The sequence below is a fragment of the Drosophila sulfurigaster genome, chromosome 2L (assembly GCF_023558435.1).
Source record: "Drosophila sulfurigaster albostrigata strain 15112-1811.04 chromosome 2L, ASM2355843v2, whole genome shotgun sequence".
NCBI lineage: Eukaryota > Metazoa > Arthropoda > Insecta > Diptera > Drosophilidae > Drosophila > Drosophila sulfurigaster.
In genome coordinates, this window is record NC_084881.1 from 399,314 (window position 1) to 427,212 (window position 27,899).

A 27,899-nucleotide genomic window follows, 5' to 3' on the forward strand; every position below is an offset into this window, starting at 1 on the left:
GGGTATAAAAATTGTCGAGCCCTCTTCACTATACATGTTGACGCAGCTGTTTTACCGGCCCGAAACTAATACATATGTATGTAGGTCAGTCGAGAGTCAGTGCTTCTAGGCGAATAAAAAATATAGGAAATTCACTTGCCCATTCCCACACATATATGTATGCATGTATATAGAAAAACAAGCAAATAACACATAGAAAAGCTCATTAACCAGCCTCTAAATCACTGATTATTGGATAATTTACTATAAAGCTTTTAGCTTAGTACACATTATACATATAAAAACATGCTAGCCATGTTTAGGGCTTTCCCCAAGGTCACTCACTCCATAAACTCACATGTGTGCGCACATACAAATTTAGGTACATACAATTATATGTATGTACTTAAATATATTCTATGTATACCATATAGTATTTTTACATTCTAAACATTATAGTTATAACTTTCGTTGGGATGTGACATGTTTATGGGCAGACATTCAATTATATGCACAATGTGCATTGCACATACATATGTATGTACATATAAACATACATGTACATATGTATGTACATATTCATGGCTGCGAACTTGCTAGAAAAGGTAAAACCTAACTCCGTAAACTACTATACAGATTTTATAATGGTTCGAGAGTAGAGAAGGCAATGTGTAAATATTAAATTAGAATTAAAACAGCACCATTAATATGCCCGATTCAGGGCATCTATTACCAGTGGTTATACAAAATGTTATACATAACATATGAAGGATAGAATTGCCTTGTTGGACTGTACAAGATATAATAAAACTCGTTCGGCTTACAGAAGTTAAAATATCGATTAAAGTATCGATAATTACTTGAAAATGATAAAGACTGCTTGTTGACGAGTTGAAAATGAGTGATAAGACGAAGAAGGGAGAGCAAGCCAAATGGCAATCCCATCTAACATTGTCAGCCTAAAGTTCGATCACAGTAAGTATTCAAGCTTGTGAGTGAGTGGTTGTAGAAGCGGTAGTGTGCAAAAAGCCCTCTAACATCAAAACAAAAGTGAAAATACATATATATATATATATATATATATATATATATATATATATATATATATATATATATAATAAAATTATAACATTTAATTTATATAATTTGTTTAATTATATTAAACTTTAGAATTATTGGCGGCTTAACGTTCTTCTCAATTAAGTGATTTAATTTCTTATCTTAGTATATTAATCAACTTATTCCTGTACATCAATTTCTTACACTTGCTGATGAGGAGGACTAAGACAAATAGAAACTACACTCATCGTTAAAATACTATATGCAAAATATGTTTTATGATTTGCAATCGGTAAGAAGAAATAATGATTTTCCTGTTTCAATAATGGGTTACATTGTTTTTTTTTTTTGACACACACACACACATTATCTACATATGTATATACTTATTGGCCCGACAGCTGCAACGTACTAGTGATAACAATTAGTACCGTACAAAAATATAGCAAGCGTACTCATCTGCGGTTACGTTCGATCTCTTTTAGGTGTGCATATGTATGTATGTACATATGTTTGTACATACTATGTCATAATTACAATTTATAATTGTTTTTTTAAATTATGATCCCAACTCATTCCTTTTAAATTACATGAGTTTACTATTTTTAGCCATCATGACTTAAACTGATGTATACAATTTGACTCATTAGAGTAAGAAAAACAATCTTGTGTTATTGCAAATTTAGTTATTTCGTTAATTTTTGAATGTGGCATACGAAATGTTCGTAAGGGGTCGATGTTTTTTACTTGTGTTTGTTTTATGGCTGTCGCTTCACGCTTGATATTTGTTAATCGTTCAGAAAACGCTTATCGCGCTCTACCGGCAGTTGCCCTCCACCTAAATACATTGTTATTTGACGTTCTTTGTTGATAAGTTTCCTCAACTTATGAGTACAACCAACATTATTTTTTTTCTTTTAACACGTGTCACATTCACCATCCACTTAACTGAATACCCGCTTTCTACAACACTTCGATAAATTTTCTTTCTCTCAGAGACGACCATAGAGCTACCTTTTGCTACAATTGTAATTACTGTTTCTATTTTTATCGACAACGATGCAAATCACGTGTCGCTACAAATGCAACGCAATTGTGGATATATATTCCTTATATTTATAAACCAAATTCTCAAAACAATTTAATATGTTGATACGTTTACTTTGGAGTGTAGCAAATTTAAATTAATACGGTAAAATACGGGAAAAACCCGTAAACAGTTTTTTAAAGTAATAATAGTCAGAGTATAGCTAATTATCTATCCAAAATTAAATATTTAATTCATGAGATTTAAAGTTAGGCACTAAGTTGACTTATTGCTGTTTAATTTTATAAAGAACAAATTTTTCATAAACATGGCGCGGCGGCATTTCATGGTAAAAAATGTTCGCGGCGGCATTTGTTCCGCAGTTCTCAGCACAAAATAAATAAAGGATATCGATACTTCGATACTGGAATGTGGAAGAAATAGGCAAACTTTTTTATACCCGCTACCCATAGGGTAGAAGGGTATTATAACTTTGTGCCGGCAGGAAATGTATGTAATAGGTAGAAGGAGGCATCTCCGACCCTATAATATATATATTCTTGATCAGCGTCAACAGTCGAGACGATCTAGTCATGTCCGTCTGTCCGTCCGTCCGTCCGTATGACTGAGACTATAAGAGATAGATCTATTTTTTTTTTTGACAGAATTTGTTTTATTTGCACGCAGATCAAGTTTGTTTTAAATTTTCGTCACGCCCACATGCGCCCCCGCAAATCAAAAAAAATTGAATAACAAGCGTAATTTCAAATCTAGAGCTGCGAATACAATAATAACCATAGTAGTTATGATTCCTGAAAATTTGGTTGCGATCAGATAAAAATTGTGGAAGTTAGTAAAGAAATAGTTTTGTATGGGCAAAAGACTAGGGGTCTGAGTTGCTTTGGACGACAATCTGGTACATTGTGCCGCCTATGGTATATTTTGAATGGTGTACTATATCGATATACCAAATATACCATTTGTCATATTTTTAGCATTTTTAAAGTATTTTCGGTATATTTAAAAAATAACGCAATATTTTGCTTTTATTCAAAATGGGTAGAGGGTATCTCACAGTCGAGCACACTCGACTATAGCTTTCTAACTTGTTTCGCATTAATATCGGCTAAGCGATTACATGGAAAAATATGATAAATTTCAAAACAATAAAAATGGAGGCATTTTCTTGTGAAAAGAAATACATACACAAAATAAATAAAGAGTATCGATGCTGAAATAAATGCGGATGTCAAATCGGATGTTCCACAAACTAAACAATAGATAACCAATTTTTTTCTTTCGGAAACTGTCGCAATGGAAATTTAAAGACCTAATCATAGATATAGCCCCCAATCAGTGTTGCCAACTCTTAGTGTAGCCAAAGATAGCTAGATTTCTTCAAAAATAGTAAATTAAAATAGCCGTTAGTGTTAAATAACAAAATCTTATATTTTCATTAGGTGCTGATTATCTTTTGATATGATTATGATTTTATGATTAAGCAAATTGCTTAACTTTCCCATTGTACCAATCTGTGAAGGACACTTAACACAAGGTAGTCCCGTCGCGCGCCTTATCGTTCGGTCTCAGTCCATTAACGTTCAGTGCGCTAGCGCTTGTTGAAGGGAAAGATTGTATGCAGACGATTTTTCCCCTAAATGTTTAACCCTTGTGCAAGGCAAAAATGTCAGATTACAATTATTATTATATTATATATATATATATATTACTACTATGGATGTGAATATTAATATAGACATAAAAAATTGAACTTTATGATAGAATTAAGAACCTGAACAAAAAAATTAGTAATCAAAAACAAAAACAACTATTACTGTCAAATTCTAAACTATTAAAAATTAAATTATAAAAAACATTTCAACTCTTTTTAATATAATGGAACCATTTAAAGGTTAATCAGAAAGCCCTACTGCCGATTCTTTCGCACTCACTAGGCGATCTCGTCTCACTCGCACTTATGTATCGTATTGTTAACGGACAGCTTTTGACGACGGGACTATCTTGTGTTATTGTATCATGTGGGGGACTTCGTACTGAAAATAGCGATTTTCAGCTCGTTGCAATCCATATCTGAAAGAATTGATGACTTAACCAGGTTCACCTGGTTAACAACTCGTTCTACCATTGCATTTGAGCATTATAAGCTTAGGAGCAAGACAGAAAGTGAAGCCAAATCGTTAAAAGGATTTTTTCTTCCCGCGTCTTTGTACAAATTAACTTCGGTCTAAAATAATGAGAGACAACTCAAATAAATATTAGCATACTGATCTATTTTTTGTTAAAGAATTTTGAAATATTCAATATATCTGCCTTACCTGGTTTTTAACATTTTCTACTCCAAACAAATGTATTCTTTCCAAGATTTCAAAATTATCTGGTAGTCTAATGTAAAAAACAAAATAAATTAATTAAAATGTAACTGCATTCAATGAATACGCATTATACGTCCTTAAATTGGGGATACTCCAACCAAGCATGGTGAACTTTTTGTTTATATATTACATTTTAAGAATTTTTCGTAAACGACCCCTCACAAACTCAAAAATCACTAAATTTGAATGCATAGACGATAGCATTGTGAGCGCGAAACAATGTTGTGAAAATACCAAGTACCCAAAAGCTACAAAGGGCTAAATAATATTTTAGTATTTAAAATACACAATTCGGTCACGCTGGGCGGTAAACGTGGTGTGTATGTATCGATCAGTGTTGCCAGATTCTCCGGAGTAAAAGTTGCTAGATTTAAGAAAAAAAGTTGCTAAAAATTATAAAAAAAATTGCTAAATCTTTTAAATGTTCTTTTTCAAATAGTATGTACATTTTTAAATAATTTGAGAATAAAATATTGAAATTAAAAATTAAAAAATTTAAATAAACAGGATTTCATATCTTCTTTTGTTAACATTACAAAATACTTAGAACTGTACCGTGTACTTTACGTTTCCTGAAATTTTAACTAAGTACTCGTAGGGAAGTACATAATTATGGCAACATTTGTTATGCCTATGTAGTCCAATACATATATAAATATTTTTTTTTTTTCATATAATTAGCTTCTTTATTAAGTATCGAACCAGTACAGCAGGAAGAAAATAGTACTATAACAACACAGCTAAAAATGTATTTTTTTGAACCAAACCTCATATTAGTTTAAGGAGATTATGTGAAGTTTACGATTGGGTTATCGTTTTGGTTTAATTTATGTTTTGCTATATTCATTTGTGAGAATATACGCTCAACTTCAGCGTTCGACCAAGGTAGGGAAAAGATTTTGAGCGCAAAATTTGCTAAATCACTAGAAGGGTTTTGGTTCAAGTAGCTCTTATAATCGAACCGTTGAGTTAAATACAAGTTCCGATTTCATTGTGAACTATTAATCGCAATTTTTGCAGTGCATGGCAAAAAGAGAATACAAAATAAAAGGGCTTTAAGTATAAATAAAAAATTGCTAAAATTGCTAAAAAAAAAATAATAAAAAGTTGCTAAATTTGTAGCTAATAGCATTTTCAAAAAAAAGTTGCAAATTTTTTTGAAAAGTTGCTAGATCTAGCAACTAAATTGCTAAACTGGCAACACTGGTATCGATAGCCACAAACAATGTCTCTATTGCCAATATATGATTTCAGAAAATTGTTAGAGCATTAAATTTTAAATTCGACTGTTTTTTGTCGACTTTAAATAAATAAATATAACCAAATATTTCAAATTATTTAAAATAGCTAAAAAAATAGCAAATTATTTTTGTCAAATAGCCAACATAACAGGCTCCTGCAAAATTGAGTGGTTTCCAGTTTTGGTCATGCAAAACAGCTTTGGAGTATCTATCTATCTATATTACATGGTTAGTGTGGTCGAACTCTTTGAAAAAACAAGTGGCGCATACCCCTTATTTTTCACAAGTGAAAGAGTCACCCTGTGCATTAACCGTTTTGCCACTAACCATACCTATGTATTGTATGCGTCAAGTAGTGTTGCCAAAGTTTGTTGAGAAAAAAAGCTGTTTTTGACGGGAAGAACGATGCAAAAAAGCTGAAAAATTAGAAAAAAACTATAAAAAAGCTGATTTTTCAATTCATTGGATCCTCTATATTTTTCTGATAGTCACAGGGTGAGCGCACGAAATCGGTTATATTGAAACATATGTATAGAATTTGTACAGCAGCTGCTCTAATATTCACAGTATTTGGAGAATTTCTTTAAAACTATCCTCATTCTCCTCATTTTTATTGTCATATGTTCATCCAGCTCTTATCATTTTTAGGGATTTATTAGGAAGGAACATCTATATCAGCATTTGTCAAGTCTGAGCAAGCCATAACTATAAATGCATGATTTAGAATAAAATGTATTTTCATTTTAAGTAGAAAACAACGGGTAGAAAAACGAACAGCGCTGTCGTCTTCAAAGTATTTAACTACTAGGTTTCCTAAATGATCCAAATGAGCCAACAATGTACGCTCGGCCACAAAAAGACAGCACTGCTTTTTCCTCCATAGCCGTCAAAGCTACAAAATTTATTTGGTTTGTTTGCTTAAAGCCGCCTCTAGCACTTTCATGCTTTTTGGTCAAAACATGGGCGCGCAAATCAGAGAGTTATGCGGTGATAGTACATTTGCAGTAACTGTCTTCCGTGTCGTCCGATATTTTTGTTTAAAGTCTTTTGACTTTTTTTAAAACAATCAAAACACCCTGAACTTAAGATCAATTCACTTTCGCCTTTAGTGACGCTACGATAAGAATTGGCGTGTTCTTTGAGATTGCTTAACAACCCTATGCAATCGATTTGTCACTAAAAATGTTTGCAAGCATCGACAGAACAGCTACAGCAAATATTGTCCCATAATTTTGGGCAAATAGAAAAAAATCTAAAATAAATCATTTAAGTAAAAAAAAAAGCTAGAATTCCCGCTGCCCGCTGTTTGCAATTTTTTCAAGTAAATGGTATTTGAAAAAAGCCAGTTTTGACGGGAAAAAAGCGACTGGCAACACTGGCGTCAAGTCATACGTTCAAAAGGTATCATTAAAAACAGTATTATTAATGCTTGGCTTCGAGGAAAATAAAATAAAGCTATCGTTATATTTTCAACGTTGACTTGAAGGACAACGCTCTCCTCTATTGGTTGTTTCATTTTGAAAATGCACAATGTTATTATTTAGTAAGAGTGCAGCTCCCCCTTGACAGTTGTTGCTGGATGAATTACCGAAATAGGTGAAATATCCTAATAGGTAAACATTTTGATCCGAGACGCAAAACAACGCTGAGGAAATCTGTTATTTGAATTTGAGTTATTACTTTAGTCATAAGGTTTGGGTCACGGAATCCATTATTAGATATACTATACTCCTTTCGTGCAGATACTGGCGTGGTTTGAGTTTTTTTGATAGGTCAGTCCTTATTTTGGAACCTTTGTAGCTGAAGACACGATTATCGCCACAATTAGCACAAACGCTTGCGACTCCTGACCAAGGTTCAGAATACCTCTTAATCAGCTCCTGTGGGACATTTGGACGTGAACCCTTTACAACCAATTTCAATGCTTTTTCTTGCCCTTATTGGTAATGCGAAAACTGACTCTTATTAAGTATTAATGTCTTGTCAATGCATCTAAAGGCATGAGCAGAACTGACAACTGGCTGTTTGCTTTAAACGATTTGTAACTCTTAAATTTTAAAGCTTTCTGCGCAATGAGTTCACGGACATTTAAAAAAGCACACAGTTTCTATCTCTGAAGTTAGCGATGGGCGCGTTAGCTTATAACGTTGATGACAGAAGGAGTAGGGTAAAAATATTGTGCCGAAGTTGAACCAACTGAATAGGTAAGACCAGTACTAACAGCAGTCGTAGTAGTAGTGCAAATAGGTGTCGCCTTCAATGACGTATGATGTAAGTTATATGAGTCAACAATTTTTTTTTGCAAATAATATCCGATTTTATATAGAAACAAGTAAGAAAGCTACAGTCGAGTGTACTCGACTGTGAGATACCCGCTACCCATTCTAAAAAAAAGAAATATATTTTGCGATATTTTTCTCTAATATACTGCAAAATACTAAAAATATACCAAATGGTATATTTGGTACCGCATTCATAATATACCATAGACGGCACAATATACCAGATTGTCAGCTAAAGCAACTAAGACCCCTAGTAAGTAGGCGTTTTTGCCATACACAACTATTTCTTTAATAACATCCACAATTTTTATCTGATTGCAACCAAATTCAGGAACCAAAAGTACTATAGTAATTATTGTATATACCAAAATTCACAACTCTACCATAAAAATTACGCTTGTTATTCGATTTTTTTGATTTGCGGGGGCGGAAGTGGGCGTGGCAAAAATATATATATATATATATATATATATATATATAAATTATATTATAATTATAGCTCTATCTCTTATAGTCTCTGAGATCCAGTGTTTCATACGGACAGATGGACAGACACACAGACGGACATGGCTAGATCGTCTCGGCTGTTGACGCTGATGAAGAATATATATACTTTATAGGGTCGGAGATGCCTCGTTCAACCTGTTACATTCATTTCCTGCCGGCACAAAGTTATAATATTTTTATTTATTTTTTATTTTTCATTTCGGCAAGACAAACTTGCTCGTTTTGCAAATCGAAAGAAAGTTTCCCAAGTGAAAACGGGAGAACCAATTTTTTTGAATTTGTTTTTAAAACGAAAACGAAATGTCATGTGTAAACCGGATCCCCGCTGTAAGACTCATAGTATGTAGGCGTTTTTGTCCATACCAAAGTATTAAATATTTTCTGTAATTTGTATCTGTTGGCTACCAAATTTTCAATAATTATAAAAACTATAATCAGGTAGACTATATACTTTATGGGATCGGATATGACTCCATCTACCGTTTTTCACCTTAACCATTATTTATTTAATAAACACATAATAGAAATATGTGGTGCTATTCTTAATTTCGCAACAGCATTAACTCGTTAAATTTATTGAATAAAATCACACTGTTTTGCTTTTATTACAAGTGGCTTCCACACTTGTTTTAATTGGTATGTTATTTAGCTGACATATGTACATTATTGTTATTATTACATTATTAATTGTGAATAAGAATAAGTACTAATACTATAATATAATATAATGTTGTTTTTTTAATTTAAAACATCTTACGTTTGTAATCAATTCACTAAATTGAAAATTTCTTTTGTTTATCGCGGGAAGGGGGGAAAATGTCTATGTATACTACTATAAATAAATTTTAATTTCATTCCCCACTTTTTTATGCTTTCTCTGTTTTTTTCAACGTGGTATCATCGTCTCGATTAGGCCACACTTGAAGAAATTCGACAAGCCTTTTCTCGAATTTGTCGTGACTATCTCACCGGACGCTGGAAGGTAGCAACCCCAGAGCAACTCGTGGTAAAGCGGATTAGGTGAGTTAATGAACGAGCCAATATCGATAAAAGTATATGATTTTATACACTTTTAGTGGCGGTTTATCCAATTTTCTGTATTATGTAAGTCTCCCAGACTTAGACGACTTAGATCAGCAGGAAGTGTTAAAGATAGAGCAAGAGCAAAATAATACGCAAGGTAATAATATCATTAGCAACCAAGTCAAAGTCACATCGCCATTTGCTAAGAATAACAATATATACACTGAATCCAATGAGACAAAAGAAGTTGCTGTGGAGTCGCCAGAAACTTTAATTCTGGACATTGTTTCTGATGGTGATGGCGATATTAATGCTGATGATGATGACGATACAGCTCAAAGGGTAAACCAGGCAAATAAACGACGACGTTTTGATAGTGACTGCGGGGATTCAACTTTCTTAAAACGTTTACACACCGCAAAGCAAGAACCTCGGGAGGTAGGTCGGAATTATTTACAACCTTTTATATCTATGTACAAATATTATAACATTTTATGTTTGTTGACAGGTTTTGCTGCGGATCTATGGACAAACTCATGGCGATCATGCTTTGGAAAGTATGATTACTGAATCGGTTGTATTTACATTGTTAAGTGAACGCAACTTTGGACCTAAGCTCTATGGCATTTTTCCTGGAGGACGCATTGAGCAATATATACCGGTAGGTATAGGCAAATTTAATGCAGATAGTTCGCTTCTTACAAATACACTCGATTACGATAAGTATTTCCTTCGGAAATTTATTCTCGTTTCCATATGGTCCATATTCGCAAAAATTGACTGGTCTGTGTATTGTCCCAATGACAGCACTATCAAACGACGTTGTTTAATTGCCTCGTTGTTAACGATATTTGGAATATCATGGAACGGAAAAGTTTGAAGGGTTACAGTATTTTTACTTCGAATCCTTATAGAAATTTGTTTAATTAATTTGATTAATCGATGATATCATACTAAAAAAAAGTAAAAATTGAATATACGTCTATATTACTAAACATTAGCCATGCTTCCTTTTCTGGAAGAGTGTAATTTTCTGTTAAGAACAGTGAATTACAAAAAAACGATTGCGCCAATTGTCCAAGTGTGTCCCAAATGTGTCTATTTTATTTTTGTTTCTTTCGTTTTTGAATTTGAATTTTGAATGTTTTTTATTGCGCTCTAGCTTCGCCATAATTTTTGATGCTCTTAAATTAAGATAATCAACTGTGCCAACACCGGCCCCTATGAACGGCTGTGCCTTCATACAATTGGCAGAGCCGCCAGTTTGTGGATAAGCCGCTTGAAAATTCCACGCGTCCATCCCTGGATACACCGCCACGACTCGTCCCACCATCCACTACATCGGCAGCTGGTTGTCTTCTCCGACGACGACGAGCTCTCCGACTTGCAGATTTGGCTGCGACTGGTCCCATTTGGCTCGTGCCTACAGGTCCAGCACATACTCCCGGGACCATCGCTGCCATAACGCTCGCCTGAGCGACGATTCAGCTTTCTATCGCCTTAAGCAGCTGAGACCATCCTGATCCGGGGTTCTGGACGCTGCTGGTGCCACCAGTGGGCCGCCCAACAGTAGGTGCCCTTGGTTAACCGCCTCGCCGTCGGTTGGATCTTGACTGACGACTCCTAGCGGGCGGGAGTTGACCGCCACGACCATGGTCTGCAGCTCCACGGCCGTGAGCAGAGCGTTGCCGTCCGTTGGAGTAGGTGATTTGCAGACTTCACACCTGCCTTCCATAGTCCTCCGAAGTGAGGAGCCCTCGGCGTTATGAACGCAAATTCGCATCCGCTTTTTGATGCGAAGTTGACTATCTGTCTTGGTCGAATTCTCAGCTGACAAGTACTGATATCGACGATTAAGCGCAGTTTCACACTCACTCCATGATGGAATCATCGTGTAATCTAGCTGCTCATCCCACTTCTTTTTTGTCACTGCATTAACTTTATGCATGACCAGGTAAATAAGGATTGCATTTGCTATCTTATCATCACCCATCGGCAACATTAATCCGTATATCGCAGTTACAGTGTCAATCAAGTTTCTCAACGCTGATGCGGAGGGCTGCGAAATCTTTGGCAAATTGAAAAGAGCAGCGATATTTTCATTAAATATCAAACAATCATTGTCATATACTCTTTTCAAACTTGCCATTGCTTTCTCATAGTTGTCCTCGGTGATAAATGTTCTGCCTAAGCGGTTCACAATTTAATTTTAAATTTAAAAATTTAAGTACAAATGCTCTAATATTACGTATGTGCCAAGAATTTAAAGCGTCACTAGAATTTTGCAAATTGGCACCCAATTCTGTTGTTTACTTTCAATTTTTAACGCAGTACCTGGATTTGGCGATCTGTAATGATCCCATCCTCTTTCCTGTGAGTATTCTGCAGATACAGGGTATCCTCCAGCGAACACAACAACACAGCACAGCACTGGCACAGCACAAAGGCAATATTTATGTTTTTCTGCGACAGGCGCGAATTTGTTTTGTTTTTTGTTTTAAAAGTCACTCGCGTTCAACAACAATGCCATGAAAAATTACAAGAGTAAAAATGAACCTAATTGTTGTTGGGCAACGAAAAACGACAACGACAGCGAAACGAAAGCGAAAATGATGACGCACTGTAGCCTTCTGATTTTCAACTGATTTTATAATTTCATGTTAACTTACATTAAGTATAACTTAAGTAATGTAGCGAAGCGAGGCGAATTCGCTCAGAGATCAACATGAAGCTTTATTGCGCTCTCGCGTCGCCCTAATTCTAACAACTTAATTTTTGATACTCTTAAATTAACATAACCAACTGCGCCAACAAAGAGTTTTCAGTTTTAGAGAATTTGTAGCTGAAAAGAAAAATCAGTCTCCGATTTTACTTTCTAACAGTAGCAATAATTTATTCTAAAGCCTCTTTCTATCTTTGTCGGGTTTTTTTAACCGCATCCTTTTTAATTCTTGGTTATAAATTTTCCTTTAGTAGCTTAAATATTTATATTTCTTATTTGTATAGGCCACCAGCTTTTAATGGCACTTTTTATTTAGCTATTTCCCCTTAATAACATATCTGGCATGCTCTACCATTGCGATCTTTTGATAGTTATTGGTTTTTTTGTATGATATAGTATTTCAATACAAGATTTAGATCTAGAGATCTAAAGAACCTACCATTCTACTCAACAAACTTCGTTAATTCATGGTGTTCTCGTTGTTTACGGAATACTGAAATTTGAGAAACTTGGTGTACCCCAGTATAATAGCTTGGGTTTTCTTGTCGTTCTTGCTTATCGTTCAATAATTCACAGTATCACAATAAATCTAAAAGACTCAAAGACCAACCGATTTATGTGTTCTTGAATGAGATCGCTCGCGCTCAGACCGAAACCCTTTTTTTCTATTCTGATTTGTTCTGGTTGATCCAAGACCGTTTTGTCGTGTTCAGTGAAGCAAAAAGTCTTTTGCGTATTTATTGGTATACATACACACGCATAGGCAACCAAATCGTTAAGAGTCTGTTTTGCAGACGAAATATATTAATTGCAACAACAACGAAATGTGAAATGTGAAGACCGTTTGCGTTGAGTTTTTCGGTCAATCGGTCTTTTGCTGACTCTCATTGTGCGAGCGTTTCTCGTTCCGATCTTTACGCACTGCTCATTGAAGAGCGAAATACAAAGTGCTCAACGAAAAGCGCTCAACAGAAAACATAAATGAAGACAGCAAGAGTCTCTTGCTTGCTCTTGCTCTCCCATAATAATAATTTTGTACTACATGATACTCTTGAGGAAGAAATGAGTCTCCTAATAACATAGGTATTCTACTTGATTGACACCTGCGTTGATAGGACGTTTTGTTGATTTTACTCCATCAACGACAACTCTGAAACTTCTGTCCAGGATAAAACTTCTGACGAGCTGAAACAACTTTGGAGTAAGGACCTTAATGCCACACTCTATCAAACGCCTGTTTGATGTCCATAAACACCGAAACTGCGCACATCTTGAGCATTGAGTTGTTCCAGAGTGCCATAAATTTTCTTCGGAAACCAAACTGCCACTTTCGAATTCGTCGTGCCACCGACTCAAGTTCCAGGATGCGGTTCAAAATAACCCTTTCTGTCATCTTTCCCAGTGCTGGAAGAATACTGATTGGCCGGTATCCATCGACTTCAGTAAGCTGTTTCTCTGGTTTCGGAATTATAGTAATTAGCGCATTCTTCCAGATGCTGGGAAAATGATCCAGCCTAAGTATGCTGTTTAGAAGTAGCACTATAAATAACTGCTTTTTTTTGGTAGAAGCTTCAACATTCTGTTATCTAGAAGATCCTCGCCAGGGAATTTTTTGGCCTTCAGCGCTTTAATAAGAAGGTCTACTTCTTGCAGCGTAACCGGTTTTTCAGGCAACGTCAAACCTCGTTTGTAAAGTTAAATGGAATAAATCTATTTTCAAGGCTGTCTTCAAATATTTCATCCTTTTCTTAACTGGAGAAACACCATCCACCAGTGGGGCTCTTAATTGGGGCTTCTGGAATTGCCTGCCTCTTCAGGCGACTTGTAAGTCTCTAAAGAGAGTAATTTGCGGATACAACCGGACTAGCTTTCTCTAGAATTCCGTCTATCTTGACTTGCTTAGCTCTGGCAAGGGATTTTTGAACACGATTAGGCAATCTTTTGTAGAATTTGTAGACACGTAAATCTCCGGTTCTTACTCTTGTCATGCTCAGGAGCTCGGCAACAATAGAGATTGCATCGTCTATATCTTCTGAGCTGTTTATTTTCATGTTCAGGTTTATTCTGTTCTCTAGATCTGTTCTAAAGTCCTCTGCTCGACAGCGATGTGGGAGAATATATTTCTTCCTTTGTTTGACCTATGGTGTTTGATGTAGATCTGCTATAACTGGTAAGTGGTCCGACGAGAGCTCATGTGAAAGTTGAACAGATATCTTGTTGGTCGCGATTCCATTATATATGAAGAAGTCAAGTGTCTAGGGAGTAAGCTGTGTATTCGATGAGTAGAAAATTGGGTCTCCTGTAGCAAGAATTTTGTATGTGCTGCTTGTTATGGCGTCCTGCAATCTCCTTCCTCGAGTGAATGATCTTAGATTACCCCACCATTGATGTGCAATATCAACAAGCGACTGTTATAGATGTTGCAGTTGGAAGTTATGCATTTCGGAATCGCAGAAATTATCAGCGAAAAACCACGATGGTTTTGAACATTGGATTTATTCCCTATGATTTTGTCCAGATTTTTGGCATAAATTAACGGACAGTTTAAAAATTTAAAAAGCGGTTTACATATACTACCAGTGCAATACCTTATCCCACAACCGAGCACTCCATCTGGACCTGCCATAAGTTCTGTTCCCGATGATGCCATTTTGTACTGCCAGTTAACGAAGTCATAGAAACGTTTGAGATCACGGTGAAACCTTAGTCAAATAATCGTTATAGCAATGATTATTATGAGGGCGGAAAGTGGCTTGACCATATAGTATAGCGGAGAAAATCAAAAGAAAAGTCAGTTACCTTGAATTTTTTGTAAAGCCTCGACTTACGATTTTTTAAGTTTAATAGTTTATTATTAAACGGCTTACGTAGAATACTTAATGGAATACAAGTAGCAAATAGCAAGCTCAAAGTAGATGAAAAAATATAGCCGCTATATCCATGCTCGTACACAAAGAAAATTTCGAAAAGTTCCGAAAACCCTCGCCTAAACATGTACTAGACTCTGACACATTGGATGGCAGCTAAAGTAAATTCTCTAAAGTGGGATGGTAAGAATCAGCAGGAGAGGATCTCGATAAATTACGTGAATCAGGGTCCAAAGCAAAAATACGATGTGCAGAGAATATTAGTTTTTTTTAACTGACACACTCCTATGTGTTAGAATTAGAATATTTAATAAATTATTTAATTAATATGCGTTGAAGACAAAACTCTGCAGTAAATTGAGCTAAATTGTTAAGCGGGAACACTTATGTTAAATGAAGAAATTTCCCGTTCGTAGGATAAATTAAATTTGTCCACCTTAACACTGGCTCGGTATTTGGACATAATATAAGCTCGAATATCATCAGATAAATAAGCAGCAAGCCTTCACAGAAAGAAAAAACATGCTAAAATCAAGAATAAAATCTTGAATCTAGATTATTTTATCAAATTTGAACCAAGAAGGTTTATTCTTAAATAAAGATCGAAACATCTTGATATCGGCGCAGACTCCGACAGCTCCTTCTTTGAAGTGATAGAGAACGGGTGGTCACGGATAGTAGTGTTGTGGACCCTTGTCCAGCACCGAATTTAGCGATACATCGCCAACTTTCGCCAGTCGCAATTCCCTGGCTTATTGGCAAATATCATAGCCACCCCAGCTTGGTGGCCGTTGTATAGGTCCCGTTTGTCTATTGTGTCTATTCTCTATTCACCATGAGCATGATCCAGTCCATTCAAAAGAAGAAGACATAATCTGCATCCAAACCAATTCATATTTAACTACCGTCGCTCTACAGTTAGGTTCAGCTCTCTCCTTAATTCGTCATCAATCATCGAGACGGATGAACCTTCGTTACCCTTCGATAGGCGACTCGTTGCAGCTTTGGGATTCCGATCCGTGGACCTTTTGAGGGCTCTCGGGATTGTCCTTCGAGCCGTATTCCTGCTTGAGCTCACTGACCGCGACTCATTCTCACTTTTGTTTTCGTTCACTGGTGGCGATGTTCTCCATTCCACGTCTCGTGCAGAGACATCCACCTGACAGCCATCCACCTGATCATGTGGCCATCCCTCAAGCACGAGAAACATAGACGATGCTCTTGTAGAAGTCGCTATAGAGTCGATGAAGAGGCCTTCTGGAATTCCTTGCAATTTGCATCTTTATGTTGCCTTTCGCATATTGAGCCATGCTTGCTCCAACGTTGCTCCTGTAGGTCTGCATTTACATGCAAATTTAGTGAGCCATCTACTGAAATGCGTGACAGTCGGATAAACTTGCAGAGTGTTGGCATACCTTACCTATTCAACTCTCCTTCCTGGTGACAGCTTTGCAACCAGTTCCTCCATTAGCGTCGGGTTGCTTAAATGGATTTCTCCACTTGGTAGCGATTGTAGAAATGCTGCCAGGTTACTCATGTGACTAGCAAATGGCACGATCTTTGCTAAATGCTGTTAGTGAATAGCCTGCAGATCTCGCACGCTTTGTAACTGGCTTCGTATGAGCTGATCAGGTCGTCCATACCAGGACGCTGCTGTGGTTTCCGTAAACGCGTAAACAAATATCAGCCAAACACGGGCAGATTCGGCAGTTAACGAACACTTGATCCGAGAACTATAGTCGATGGTGTCGGTGCATAAATCATTCTTGGGCTGACATATGGTGCAAATTCAGTGACTTGTGTGTAATGAGGCCTCGAATTACTGGCGGTCATGAAGCAAGATGGCCCTGATGCCGTCAGCCCACTCACACAAGCACTGGTCGGTTTTCACTCATAAGCTATATGGCGGTAGATTTCCACTTAAGTGTGTCGACTCTGATCATTGTCGATTGGCATCGTAACTGTTGATTGCTTTTTACTCACGCTTAACTGTACCTTTTTACTCAACAAAGGATCACTTAACAGCGATCTTCTTTAAAAGACTCGCAACCAGGGTCTCACTGATCCGTCCTTCGCTCTCGCTATCTCATCAACAATTCTTCGCCCCAGAGAATCACCAGTTAGCAACTCTCTTTCTGAAGTAGAATAGTGGATCACCCGGCACTCAAAGTTTATTTAAATTTCCACCTAAAGTTGCCTTTCGATTTTCGCGGATGTGGTATGCGAATAAAAGAAAATGGTTGTCGCCGACAGAATTAGAAGATGCGTGGCAATCCGTTTTACCAGGATTGACAGGATTTTATTGGCAAGGATTTCCTCTAATTCTGAACAGGAACGCGCCATTTTCAGACATCTGCTTAGATACTATACGATGTGAGCGTCACAATGGTCATGTAAACACCACATATCATTCTTTCAACTATCGATTACAAATCAAACTCATTTATTAAAATGTAATTTTTTATTCGCAAGGATTTCCTCTAATTCTGAACAGGAACGCGCCATTTTCAGACATCTGCTTAGATACTATACGATGTGAGCGTCACAATGGTCATGTAAACAACACATATAATTCTTTCAACTATCGATTACAAATCAAACTCATTTAATAAAATGTAATTAATAAATAAATTTTAAAGTATACAGACTGTGATTTAACGATCCGTAGTTAAGCACAGGTTAGTTGGCAAGAATTATGTATATGAATTCCAAGAAATGTTAAGTTGTTTACAATTAAAGTTTTAATATGAAGAAAAAGCACGTATGACTACGACTTCAAAAGCGAGAGAATTGCATAGTTTGTCATTAAAAGTATCAAATTTTTATTTGCTAAAATATGGTTTTAAAGCTCATTAATTTTGACTTGGTCGCTTATCATTGAAAACCAAAACAAATCTGAAAACAAGAATCGTTTCTAAGCTTAAACTGTATCAGGTACCATAACATATATTTCTCAAAATCATAAGAACATAAGAATTGGCTCTTAGACAATTGTTTTAATCTATTGGTTGACCAAAGTTCAAAGCTTAAAAGAATTTGGAAAGTGAAACACTTGAAAATTTGAGTGGAATAATGGCATCGCATGTCTAACGGTATTATTAAATTTATTAATACTAAAAACTCTTCTCAACATAGGCACGTTCCTTAACAACTATGGAAATGAGTAATGCGCAGATTTCAATGAAGATAGCAGAAAAAATGGGTGAAATTCATAGTCTAAATATACCTATGTCGAAGGAACCAGATTGGATCTGGAATTGTATGAACCGTTGGCTAACAAGTGTTGATAGTATTATCAAAGGAAAAATTGAATCCAAGCCTAATTCGACCGTACTTCAAAAGCAACGCGAGTTAATGGGTACTATTGACTATGTTAAGGAAATGGCATGGCTGCGATCGGTGATTGATGCTGGTGCCTATCCCGTTGTCTTCTGTCACAATGATCTACAGGAGGGAAACATATTACTTCGTGAAACGAATAGAACACGCGAGACACGGACTCCTCTGGAATCAATTAGTATTTTAAGGTTGGTTAGCATATTAACAACTAAATCGCATAATGTAAATTATATTTATATTAAATTAGATCTAATTTTAATGAGACACTGGGTTATAGTTCGGATGGAAACAACCATTTAGAGTCAATGCAAAAGTGAGTTGAACTCAGCATTAGATTAGTAATTAAAACTAACAATTATAGCAGAACACTTCTACACTTAACTAATCAACTTTTTCTTCATTCATTTGGCAGCCCCTCGTCTTGTGATGAGCTCGATACTACAGACGACTCAGCCAGTATTAAATCCGAGCACGAGCCGGATCTAATCATCATTGACTTTGAATATTGCGCCTATAATTATAGAGGCTTTGATTTGGCTAATCATTTCATTGAATGGACCTTCGACTATACCAATCCCCAATTTCCATATTTTTATCACATTCAGCAGCAATATTCTACGGCTGCACAACGTCGTGATTTTATTGTCACCTATCTGAGGAAATTTCACGAGGATGAACTATATGAACCTACAACATCAGAACTTAATATGATCGAAACAGAGATACAACTCTTTACTATGCTCTCACATCTGTTCTGGAGCCTTTGGTCCGTGGTGAATGTGACCTCTGCCATTCAATTCGGTTATTGGGTGAGTTTCAGATAATTTAAGGTAATATTAAGACAATTATAACAATTATATAACAATATATAACAAGTTATATCGCATTGTGTCTTATTTTTCACAAACTTTCCTCGGCGTTCGAATTTTGAATTTTTGGAATGAAACGCAGTCTCTGCAGAGCCCGGTTTCTCTGGGGTAGCGATAACGGTATTGATGTTCTTGCTTTTGTATCAGTCAGAAGAAGGCATATGGGCATTTCCACGGGTCGCGAACGTACGTTCGTACGCGTTAAATTAAAAATAAAATTGGAAACAAACGTTTCCTGAAACTTTTCTTTTGTTTTTCGATAGCATTTGATTAGCTATTTTTTTAGTGTAAATTATGGAGCTTATCGAGTTTTAATTTGCATAATATTGCCAAAAAACATGCAGTGGCTTAATGTAAAATGTAAAAATCTGCGAATTAAGATGATTCTTAAGATTCTAAAGAAATAATTTTACTTTTAAAAAAGATTCATGTAGCTTTCTATCAAGTCTATTCCCAAGAAAATATCTCCATTTTTTTATTTTTAATTAAATAAAGTACCGGTCGCGAACGTACGATTTTTCCATGTTGCTTTATTTATTAATTTTGTTTGCCACTACTTTTTTTTATGAATAACTTCATATTTCAAAAAACACGGAAACACGGAAAAACGGATTTAACTTAATTTAATGTGTCTAATAACATTTAAAGCAAGAAATTAATTTTTATTAAATATGAAATATGTACAGAAATTTATTAATAGCAAGAAAAAAAAAGTAATAAGTAATAAGTAATATTAATAAGTAATAAGTAATAAGTAATAAGTAATAAGTAATAAGTAATAAGTAATAAGTAATAAGTAATAAGTAATAAGTAATAAGTAATAAGTAATAAGTAATAAGTAATAAGTAATAAGTAATAAGTAATAAGTAATAAGTAATAAGTAATAAGTAATAAGTAATAAGTAATAAGTAATAAGTAATAAGTAATAAGTAATAAGTAATAAGTAATAAGTAATAAGTAATAAGTAATAAGTAATAAGTAATAAGTAATAAGTAATAAGTAATAAGTAATAAGTAATAAGTAATAAGTAATAAGTAATAAGTAATAAGTAATAAGTAATAAGTAATAAGTAATAAGTAATAAGTAATAAGTAATAAGTAATAAGTAATAAGTAATAAGTAATAAGTAATAAGTAATAAGTAATAAGTAATAAGTAATAAGTAATAAGTAATAAGTAATAAGTAATAAGTAATAAGTAATAAGTAATAAGTAATAAGTAATAAGTAATAAGTAATAAGTAATAAGTAATAAGTAATAAGTAATAAGTAATAAGTAATAAGTAATAAGTAAAGTAATAAGTAATAAGTAATAAGTAATAAGTAATAAGTAATAAGTAATAAGTAATAAGTAATAAGTAATAAGTAATAAGTAATAAGTAATAAGTAATAAGTAATAAGTAATAAGTAATAAGTAATAAGTAATAAGTAATAAGTAATAAGTAATAAGTAATAAGTAATAAGTAATAAGTAATAAGTAATAAGTAATAAGTAATAAGTAATAAGTAATAAGTAATAAGTAATAAGTAATAAGTAATAAGTAATAAGTAATAAGTAATAAGTAATAAGTAATAAGTAATAAGTAATAAATAATAATAAGAAATAACGTAATGATACATTCATAATATTTTGGCTTTCAATGAAGAAGCCGAGGTCCGAGCGTTATGTGTTGTTGGTTCGTGGTTTTAGTTAGTGACCAAACCTTTCTTTTTATAACCACACCAGCTCTATCGGCTGCACCTTTCCCATGGGAAGATCATCCGAAGTTAGCTCTTAAATCGGGTAAGCTTCAAAAAATAAATTTATTTTCAAAATTACCGTGCTGGTCTTTAATTTGTTCAACAATTGTATTAATAAAAATGTACACATTTATTTTGCTGTGACTTAAGCTATCACTTATTACTGCAAACGACATAGTTTTTTCAAACATCCATGCGACCCAAGTAAAAATCGACACTTGCTTATAGCTAAGGTCGCGAATGTACGTTATTTTGAAAGTCAATAAAAAAAGCTTTAGAGTAACCTCATGGATTTTGTATATTTAATATATTTATCCCAAAATAACTTAACACGTGAAGTTTCATCCACCTGCTTGTACTTAATGCGAAGCAATTACAATAAAATCATGTACCATTAGAACATAGATAAAAAGCAAAATAGAAATTAACAGTTAGTTGAACATTTGTTCGCTCTCTTTGCATTTTTCTCTTTCTTTTTCTCTTATTATTACAATAAAGAGATTTGCTAGATAAAGTGCAAACATATCTTATGTTTTCCTTTTAAAATAATTTAACATAACAAAGCATTTAAAAGTAACTAAAAGTACATAAATTACATTTTTTTCAGTTTTCAATGAAATTATCAAAATTTGGACATTTCTTTATGAAATTATACAAAAAAATACCCTGAATATGAAAATTTTTTTTTCGGTCGTGGTTTACCATTTGACGGATATGCCCATATAGGATTCCAATAAGTTTGTTTTGGAATTTTTTCACGCCATCTTTCGCCTACCCAAATTGACAAAAGTGGCGTAGTTTTCTAACTAGCCTCCACTTTTTAGTATAATAATTACTTTTGGAATTCGCTCGCTCTCTCAGTCGGACATGTTTTGTGTTCTTCCTCCTAAAACTTCAATTGTATACAACTTAACTTAACTAATTCTAATTACATACGCTTAACTATGCAATTTAACTTATTATTTACGTTTTATAAAAATTTAAACAAATTAGTCAAACTTTGCTTTGTTGTGCTCAACATTTATTTTCGTCTGCACTGCACTGATTTTTTTGTAATTTTTTCACTTTCGGGCCCTTCTTTTTACTACCTCGCGCTCTCTACGCTGGTAGTTAACTTTCCCTTTCTTAATATTGTTGGTGGCTTTTGTCTTGCTTGACCCGCGCTTACTCTCTGAGCTTGTGTAAGTGCGGATCATAGTAGTTGCAATTTAACCCTAGAGTGCCAATATTAATTTTATTTTATTGTATACATATTTTTTTAGTTTTATCTTTTATTTTATCATTTTTATTTTCGATTTTTTAGTTCAATTCGATTTGTTTTTAACACTATAACACTAAATGCAGGGTTTCTGCTTGTCCTAATATGGGTTTGGTTTATTGCTGGCTGTGCGATAACGTAGTGCATGATAAATGTGCTACCTTTAACGGCCGAATTATTGATTTAATTTTATCTCAGTCAGGGCTAAGGTGCTCTTAACTAATTCTCCGAAGCGAAAAAAGGCCAATTCGCGTTTTTCTTTTTGTCTGCACCACCTGTTGGAGAACTAAAGTCATATAGTTGTCCGTTTTCTCAACCGTCAGTAGCTCTTCCACATAACGACATCGCTTCGTTCAATGTTGACTTTCCTGCTTCGATTTTAGTGTCTGCAGAGGTGACGATGGTTGAAGAAATTCAATCTTCACAACTCTCAGTCCTTCAACTATTGAAAAATCGCCTCCAGCTTCTACTTTAGTTGTACATAATATATTTGTTGCGGTGCCACCGCCTAACAGATTTTGGCTTCAAGGCTTGCTCCTTATACGACATCTGATAATGTTCGGACTTATATTAAGTCCAAATCTCGAACCAGTGTTAAGGTGGGCAAATTTAATTTCTCCTACGAACGCGAAATTTCTTTATTTAAAATAAGTGTTCCGGCTGAATAATTTAGCAAGATTAGCCTCAACACCTATTAATTAAAGAATTTGCTGCTAAGAAAAATCAGCCTCCGGTTTCACTTTCTAGTAGTAGCAATGAATTAAATTTAAATATCCTTTTGTCAGTTCGAAAAACTAACATTCATTTCACTTCTTGGCTATCAGAATGTAAGCATTTGTAGTAAACTTTTTATATATTTAAATAGAATATCTTTTTCTTTTAATGTCATTGGCTTTACTGAAATATGGTTAAAGCGTGACATTCTTGATACTGACATTTTTTCAAGTAGATTTTCCTTATACAGACTAATTGCTGTAGATGCTTAAATTGCATCTGAACTAGAGGTGGGCGCGGGCCTGTATTTTGAGGCCCGGGCACGCACGAAAACAAACTCTTTTTTGAGAGGCCCGGCCCGGCCGAACACGAAACATTTTCATCAAGGCCCGGGCCCGGCCCGGCCCGGCACGAAACTTATTTACACATATAAGAAAACATTATTGCCATTATAATTAACGCAATCGAAAAGCTTTCACACTTCACTCCTGCCCTTTTCATTTTGTATAAATTTTACACATTCAATTTTTTTTATTTACAGCGTCCTGAATTGTTTGTCGCGACATTTTTATTTTTCACAGATTTGCTAATTTCACAATAAGCCGCCAATTTTGAATTAGTGGTGTGCAAACAAATAAAATATTGTATAAGCAAATTAATAGTAGCATCGATAAGCAATTAAAATGCGACAAATGGCGGTTCTAATTCGATCAAATCAAAATTTTTTCGGGCCTATTTCGGGTTTTTTTTGCTAAGGCCCGGGCCCGCACGAAGCCCGTACGAATCTTAATTTTAAGGCCCGGGCCCGCCCGAACCCGCTCCGGGCCTGTGTAAGCCCGCGGGTCACGAAAAAAAGCCCGGCCCGTGCCCACCTCTAATCTGAACTGATCAATCCCACTTCAGATATTGAACTGATAGCTATAAAATTATCCTTTGGAAGTTTGAACATTTTTATTACTTTATTACTTTCTGAAAATGCTCTCTATTTAGCTAATTTTTTTTATAATTAATAATACTTCTGATCATGATTACTTTGTAGTTTTTGATGATTTTAACATATTTGGTATCTTTTTGCATTCCACCAAGAATTTTAATGGAAAGTGCCCCTCCACAACCCATTGACAGCTTTTTCGTTCATTTGTTTTGGGACCTGGTTCATGTACTTTATCAAAAACATCTCCAATATTCTCTCCTGAAGATCCTAACCATTCCACTCTAGAGATTTTTATAGTTTTGTACTGTAACAGCCAATGGCATATTGTAAGGAGATTTAAAAAAAATTTATTAAAACAACGCGCTTTCCGAAGCAGTAATATTTTTTATATCAATCAGGTCTTCATTCTATCCTTGCGGCACTTATTAAACAATGGTCGAACTCCATAAAACTTTGTTTTTTTATTAGACATTGGCCCAAGTTACTTAAAGCAAATGCGCGTTACTAAATAAGGAGGTGGGTCGTCACAAGGCGAAGGAAACGATTAGCGTTTAGACAGAAAAATGCGATAAAATTCGAGAATGGGCAGGTGTGGACGAATTCGAATAGTAGCAAGCAAAGCTAAGTCTGATCTGCATAGAAAAGTCTTCTATACGATGGCATAATAATTTCAATATTCAAGCAGCGCACAGCAAAATTTAAAACTGTTTAACGGGTTTAACACGTTCTTATTAATAAATTTGGACAAATTCACAATATTTTATTAGTAAAAAACATTTTTCTGAAACTTGATATGCCATGGCTTATCCTTGTATTGCATGTATATAGTATTTTAACTTTATATACGTACATCAGTATCCGAAATTGCGTTAAAAGCAAAGAACTGAGACGACTGCACTAAGGCACTTCAGAGGTAACTTGAAATGTACTAAAAACAAAATTATTAAAGAAAACGTCTTCGGTTATTTGCTTTAGATAGTTTGATATCCAAAAAATCCAAAAGCTCTACTAAAACCTCTATAACTAACAAAATTTTGTCGTTAGTACGAAAACCTTTATTAACAAACGAAGTAAGCTCAAAAGAATGATTTATTCTTTGATTAATTACGATATTGTAAAAAACTTTTGGCATTCAAGAAAATTTATATATCTCTATAACTTTTCGAGTTAGTTTTGCTTCTTTTTTTATGAAGAGGAAGAACAAAATTATTAAAAATAAAAGAAATTGTATAGCTTTAGAGATGTTGGGAAGCGAATGGAAATATGTGGCGTTCAGCTTTGATCGTGATGGGTTTATATAACTTGAAGAGCACAATAGTAATCTCAAACAACAATAGACAAAATAATTTAAACACTTAATTATATAAATTATTGAACAGCCTAATAGAAATAACGAACAGAATGGCAAAACACTAAAATAAGGACAGTGTAAATGACAAGACAACTTCAACGGGAACTTAACCCAGCAAAACCGAGCCATGCGAATGCGAGTCAGAACAAAGAAAAGTCAAAATGCCGTATAACTCACGGCCCATGGTTTTCTACAAATTTATTTCTCTTTTTGTTTATATACCCGCTACATAGGGTAAAAGAGTATTATAATTGTATGCCTGCAGAAAATGTATTTAACACACAGGAGGCATTTCCGACCCTATTAGTGTACATATTCTTGATCAGCGTCAGCAGCCGAGACGATATAGGCATGTCTAACTAGAGATAGAGCTATACATTTTTTCGACAGCATACTTGCAAGCAAATTAAATTGTTTAAAATTTTTCGTCCACCGCAAATTGAAAATAATCGTACGGCGACTTACAATAACAATCTATAATTCCTGCAAATTTGGTAGCGATCAAATTGTAGAAGTTATTCAAGAAATATTTTTGTATGGCAAAAAACGACTATTACGATCGGTTAGTTGCTATGATTGACAATCTGATATATTTTATACTGTATGGTATATTTAAAATGTAGTTATTATTGTATGTACCAAAAATCTACGTCAGGTTTAAAATTGGTCTTACTGGATTAGTTTTTTTTTGTATGGCGGCGGACGTGGACGTATCAAAAATCGAATTCTATCTTGATAGCGTGTATTTATAGGAGCCGTCGGCCACTGATGCTGTTCAAGAATATATGGTTTCGGAGATGCATCTTTTTGGTTCTTCCATGGCACACAATAATAATACTGCTGGGTAGCGGATATGAAAACCTATGCATGTACAATGTACATACATACTTATGTGATATCAGTAATAGCCAATGGATCCAATGTGCGTGAGACAATTTGCTTCGTATTTTTCTCTTCGTAACTTTCAATTACATAGGCTATCACTTGCCAGTAATCTCTTAAAAGGCATAATCGAATTATGAAAATCTATTTGATTTGCATTCTGCGTAAATGCAAACAAAACATTCACAGACAATCGTCCTATTTTCAAACAGCTAAAAGTATTGTTGTTGTTATTGTCAGAGCAAATTAATTAATTTAACTGTATTGAATTTATTATCAATCTAAAATAGGTTTTTTTTATTTTCCAATTTATATAGTGCAGTACTTTAAAAATTTTGGGGCATCTAAGGTATGGTTTGAGAAATTTTCAAATTTTCGAAATCCCTTTATTTCATCGGCAACTTATGCTTTTAACTTGCAAAGGTGAGAATGATGTAATTTGACATATTTTAGTACTTGCAGGGACCCAGAGAAATTCACAATAAACTAAAATAAATCAGTAATTTAATAGATAATTATTAGTACGAAAACATAATTATTAATTTTTTTTTCATGTTACGCAGGAATATGGCATTGCGCGAATTCTAGAGTATCAGCAGCTGAAGACCACCTTCTTGGGCAAGTGATTTGAATACATCCATGCTGTTACTTTAAAATATTTTAAAACATTGAATAACTGGAACTATGTATGTATATATAACGAAATGGAATCGAAAGGTACTGATGTGACCTTTTTTAATTATCCAGTTGAAGTTGGTTATTGTTGTAAAGAATTAGTTGAACTAACTCTATTAATAATTATATCTATATAGGAAGAAGGAGACATTTCATTTCATATAATAATACATGTTAATAATACCAGTAATTTTATATTAATGATGCTGAAAGGAAAGTCAAAATTACAATTGCATCTGTGATTTTGCTTGAGATAAGCAGAGAACATATTAGTTAAATATGATTATGCATAATAAGCTAAGAATGATAATAATGTCAAGAAAAAAACCAAATGTTTTTTATGTATTTTGTTATTCACCATTATTGTTGAAAGAACAAATTTTTATATTTATATAAGTTTGTAAAAGTATAAATTTTTTTGAGTTTATTTTTCATCTCTTTAATAAATAAATTTTTAGAAACCATTATCGCTTGCATTTTTTTGGTAATTATTTTATTATAATGAATAAATACATTAAATAAATACATTTACAATTGAGTATTTATAAATAATGATATAACCACTAACCATATCATACATAGATGCTTTAACTCTTGAAGGCTAACGCGGGAAAATTTGTGAATAGCGGGAATTGTAAAAAAACGGTAATTCTGGCTTTTGTAGAAATTCCTATGGCTTTTTCCCGATTTTTTTTGTGTTGTTAATATTTAAGTATAAAATATGAAAAAGTGGCAGCTAGTCACTTACAAATAACCCAGAAAATGTGGTGGCGTATGTAACGTGTGAGTGGAGTATGTTTTAAAAGAACAGAATTCGTGCACTTCTGGCTTTGGCTCCAGCTAAGCTCGACGGATTGGGGCGGGGATCTTTCTGCCTTTAAAACATTCACACTTAACAATAAATAAGTGCACTGTGTGTCGGACAAAAAAAAAAATAAATAATAGAAAATCAAATATTAGGAAAACATTAAACGGACAAGACTTTGGCTCTTAAGAGAGAGGAACCTGATGGCGATGGATCCTCTTCTTCACCCACCCTACC

The 27,899-nt window shown here is 34.4% G+C and overlaps 1 protein-coding gene across 3 annotated transcripts; it reads left to right on the plus strand.

The window, feature by feature from the left end:
• Window positions 1-1,011: 1,011 nt before the first annotated feature.
• Window positions 1,012-27,277, plus strand: LOC133843071 (choline/ethanolamine kinase). 3 transcript variants are annotated; one of them, XM_062276451.1, is made up of 9 exons: window positions 1,012-1,029; window positions 1,205-1,330; window positions 9,402-9,508; window positions 9,565-9,949; window positions 10,020-10,172; window positions 18,236-18,627; window positions 18,687-18,752; window positions 18,852-19,248; window positions 26,746-27,277. In XM_062276451.1, exons 2-9 carry the CDS (start codon window positions 1,301-1,303, stop codon window positions 26,806-26,808), a joined length of 1,593 nt encoding a protein of 530 aa, XP_062132435.1. In that variant the 5' UTR covers window positions 1,012-1,029; window positions 1,205-1,300; the 3' UTR covers window positions 26,809-27,277. The 3 variants fall into 3 exon arrangements, with proteins under 3 accessions (XP_062132435.1, XP_062132427.1, XP_062132445.1); XM_062276443.1 differs by lacking the exons at window positions 1,012-1,029; window positions 1,205-1,330 and adding an exon at window positions 5,871-5,927; XM_062276461.1 differs by lacking the exons at window positions 1,012-1,029; window positions 1,205-1,330; window positions 18,687-18,752 and adding an exon at window positions 5,871-5,927.
• The last annotated feature ends 622 nt before the right edge of the window (window positions 27,278-27,899 follow it).

Coding starts and splice junctions, on each gene's coding strand:
- LOC133843071 (XM_062276443.1), top strand. CDS start 5,886: ATGCAAAACAGCTTTGGAGTATCTATCTATCTATATTACATG. Junction 18,753..18,851: donor CATTTAGAGTCAATGCAAAA/GTGAGTTGAACT, acceptor TTCATTTGGCAG/CCCCTCGTCTTGTGATGAGC. Junction 19,249..26,745: donor CCATTCAATTCGGTTATTGG/GTGAGTTTCAGA, acceptor CATGTTACGCAG/GAATATGGCATTGCGCGAAT.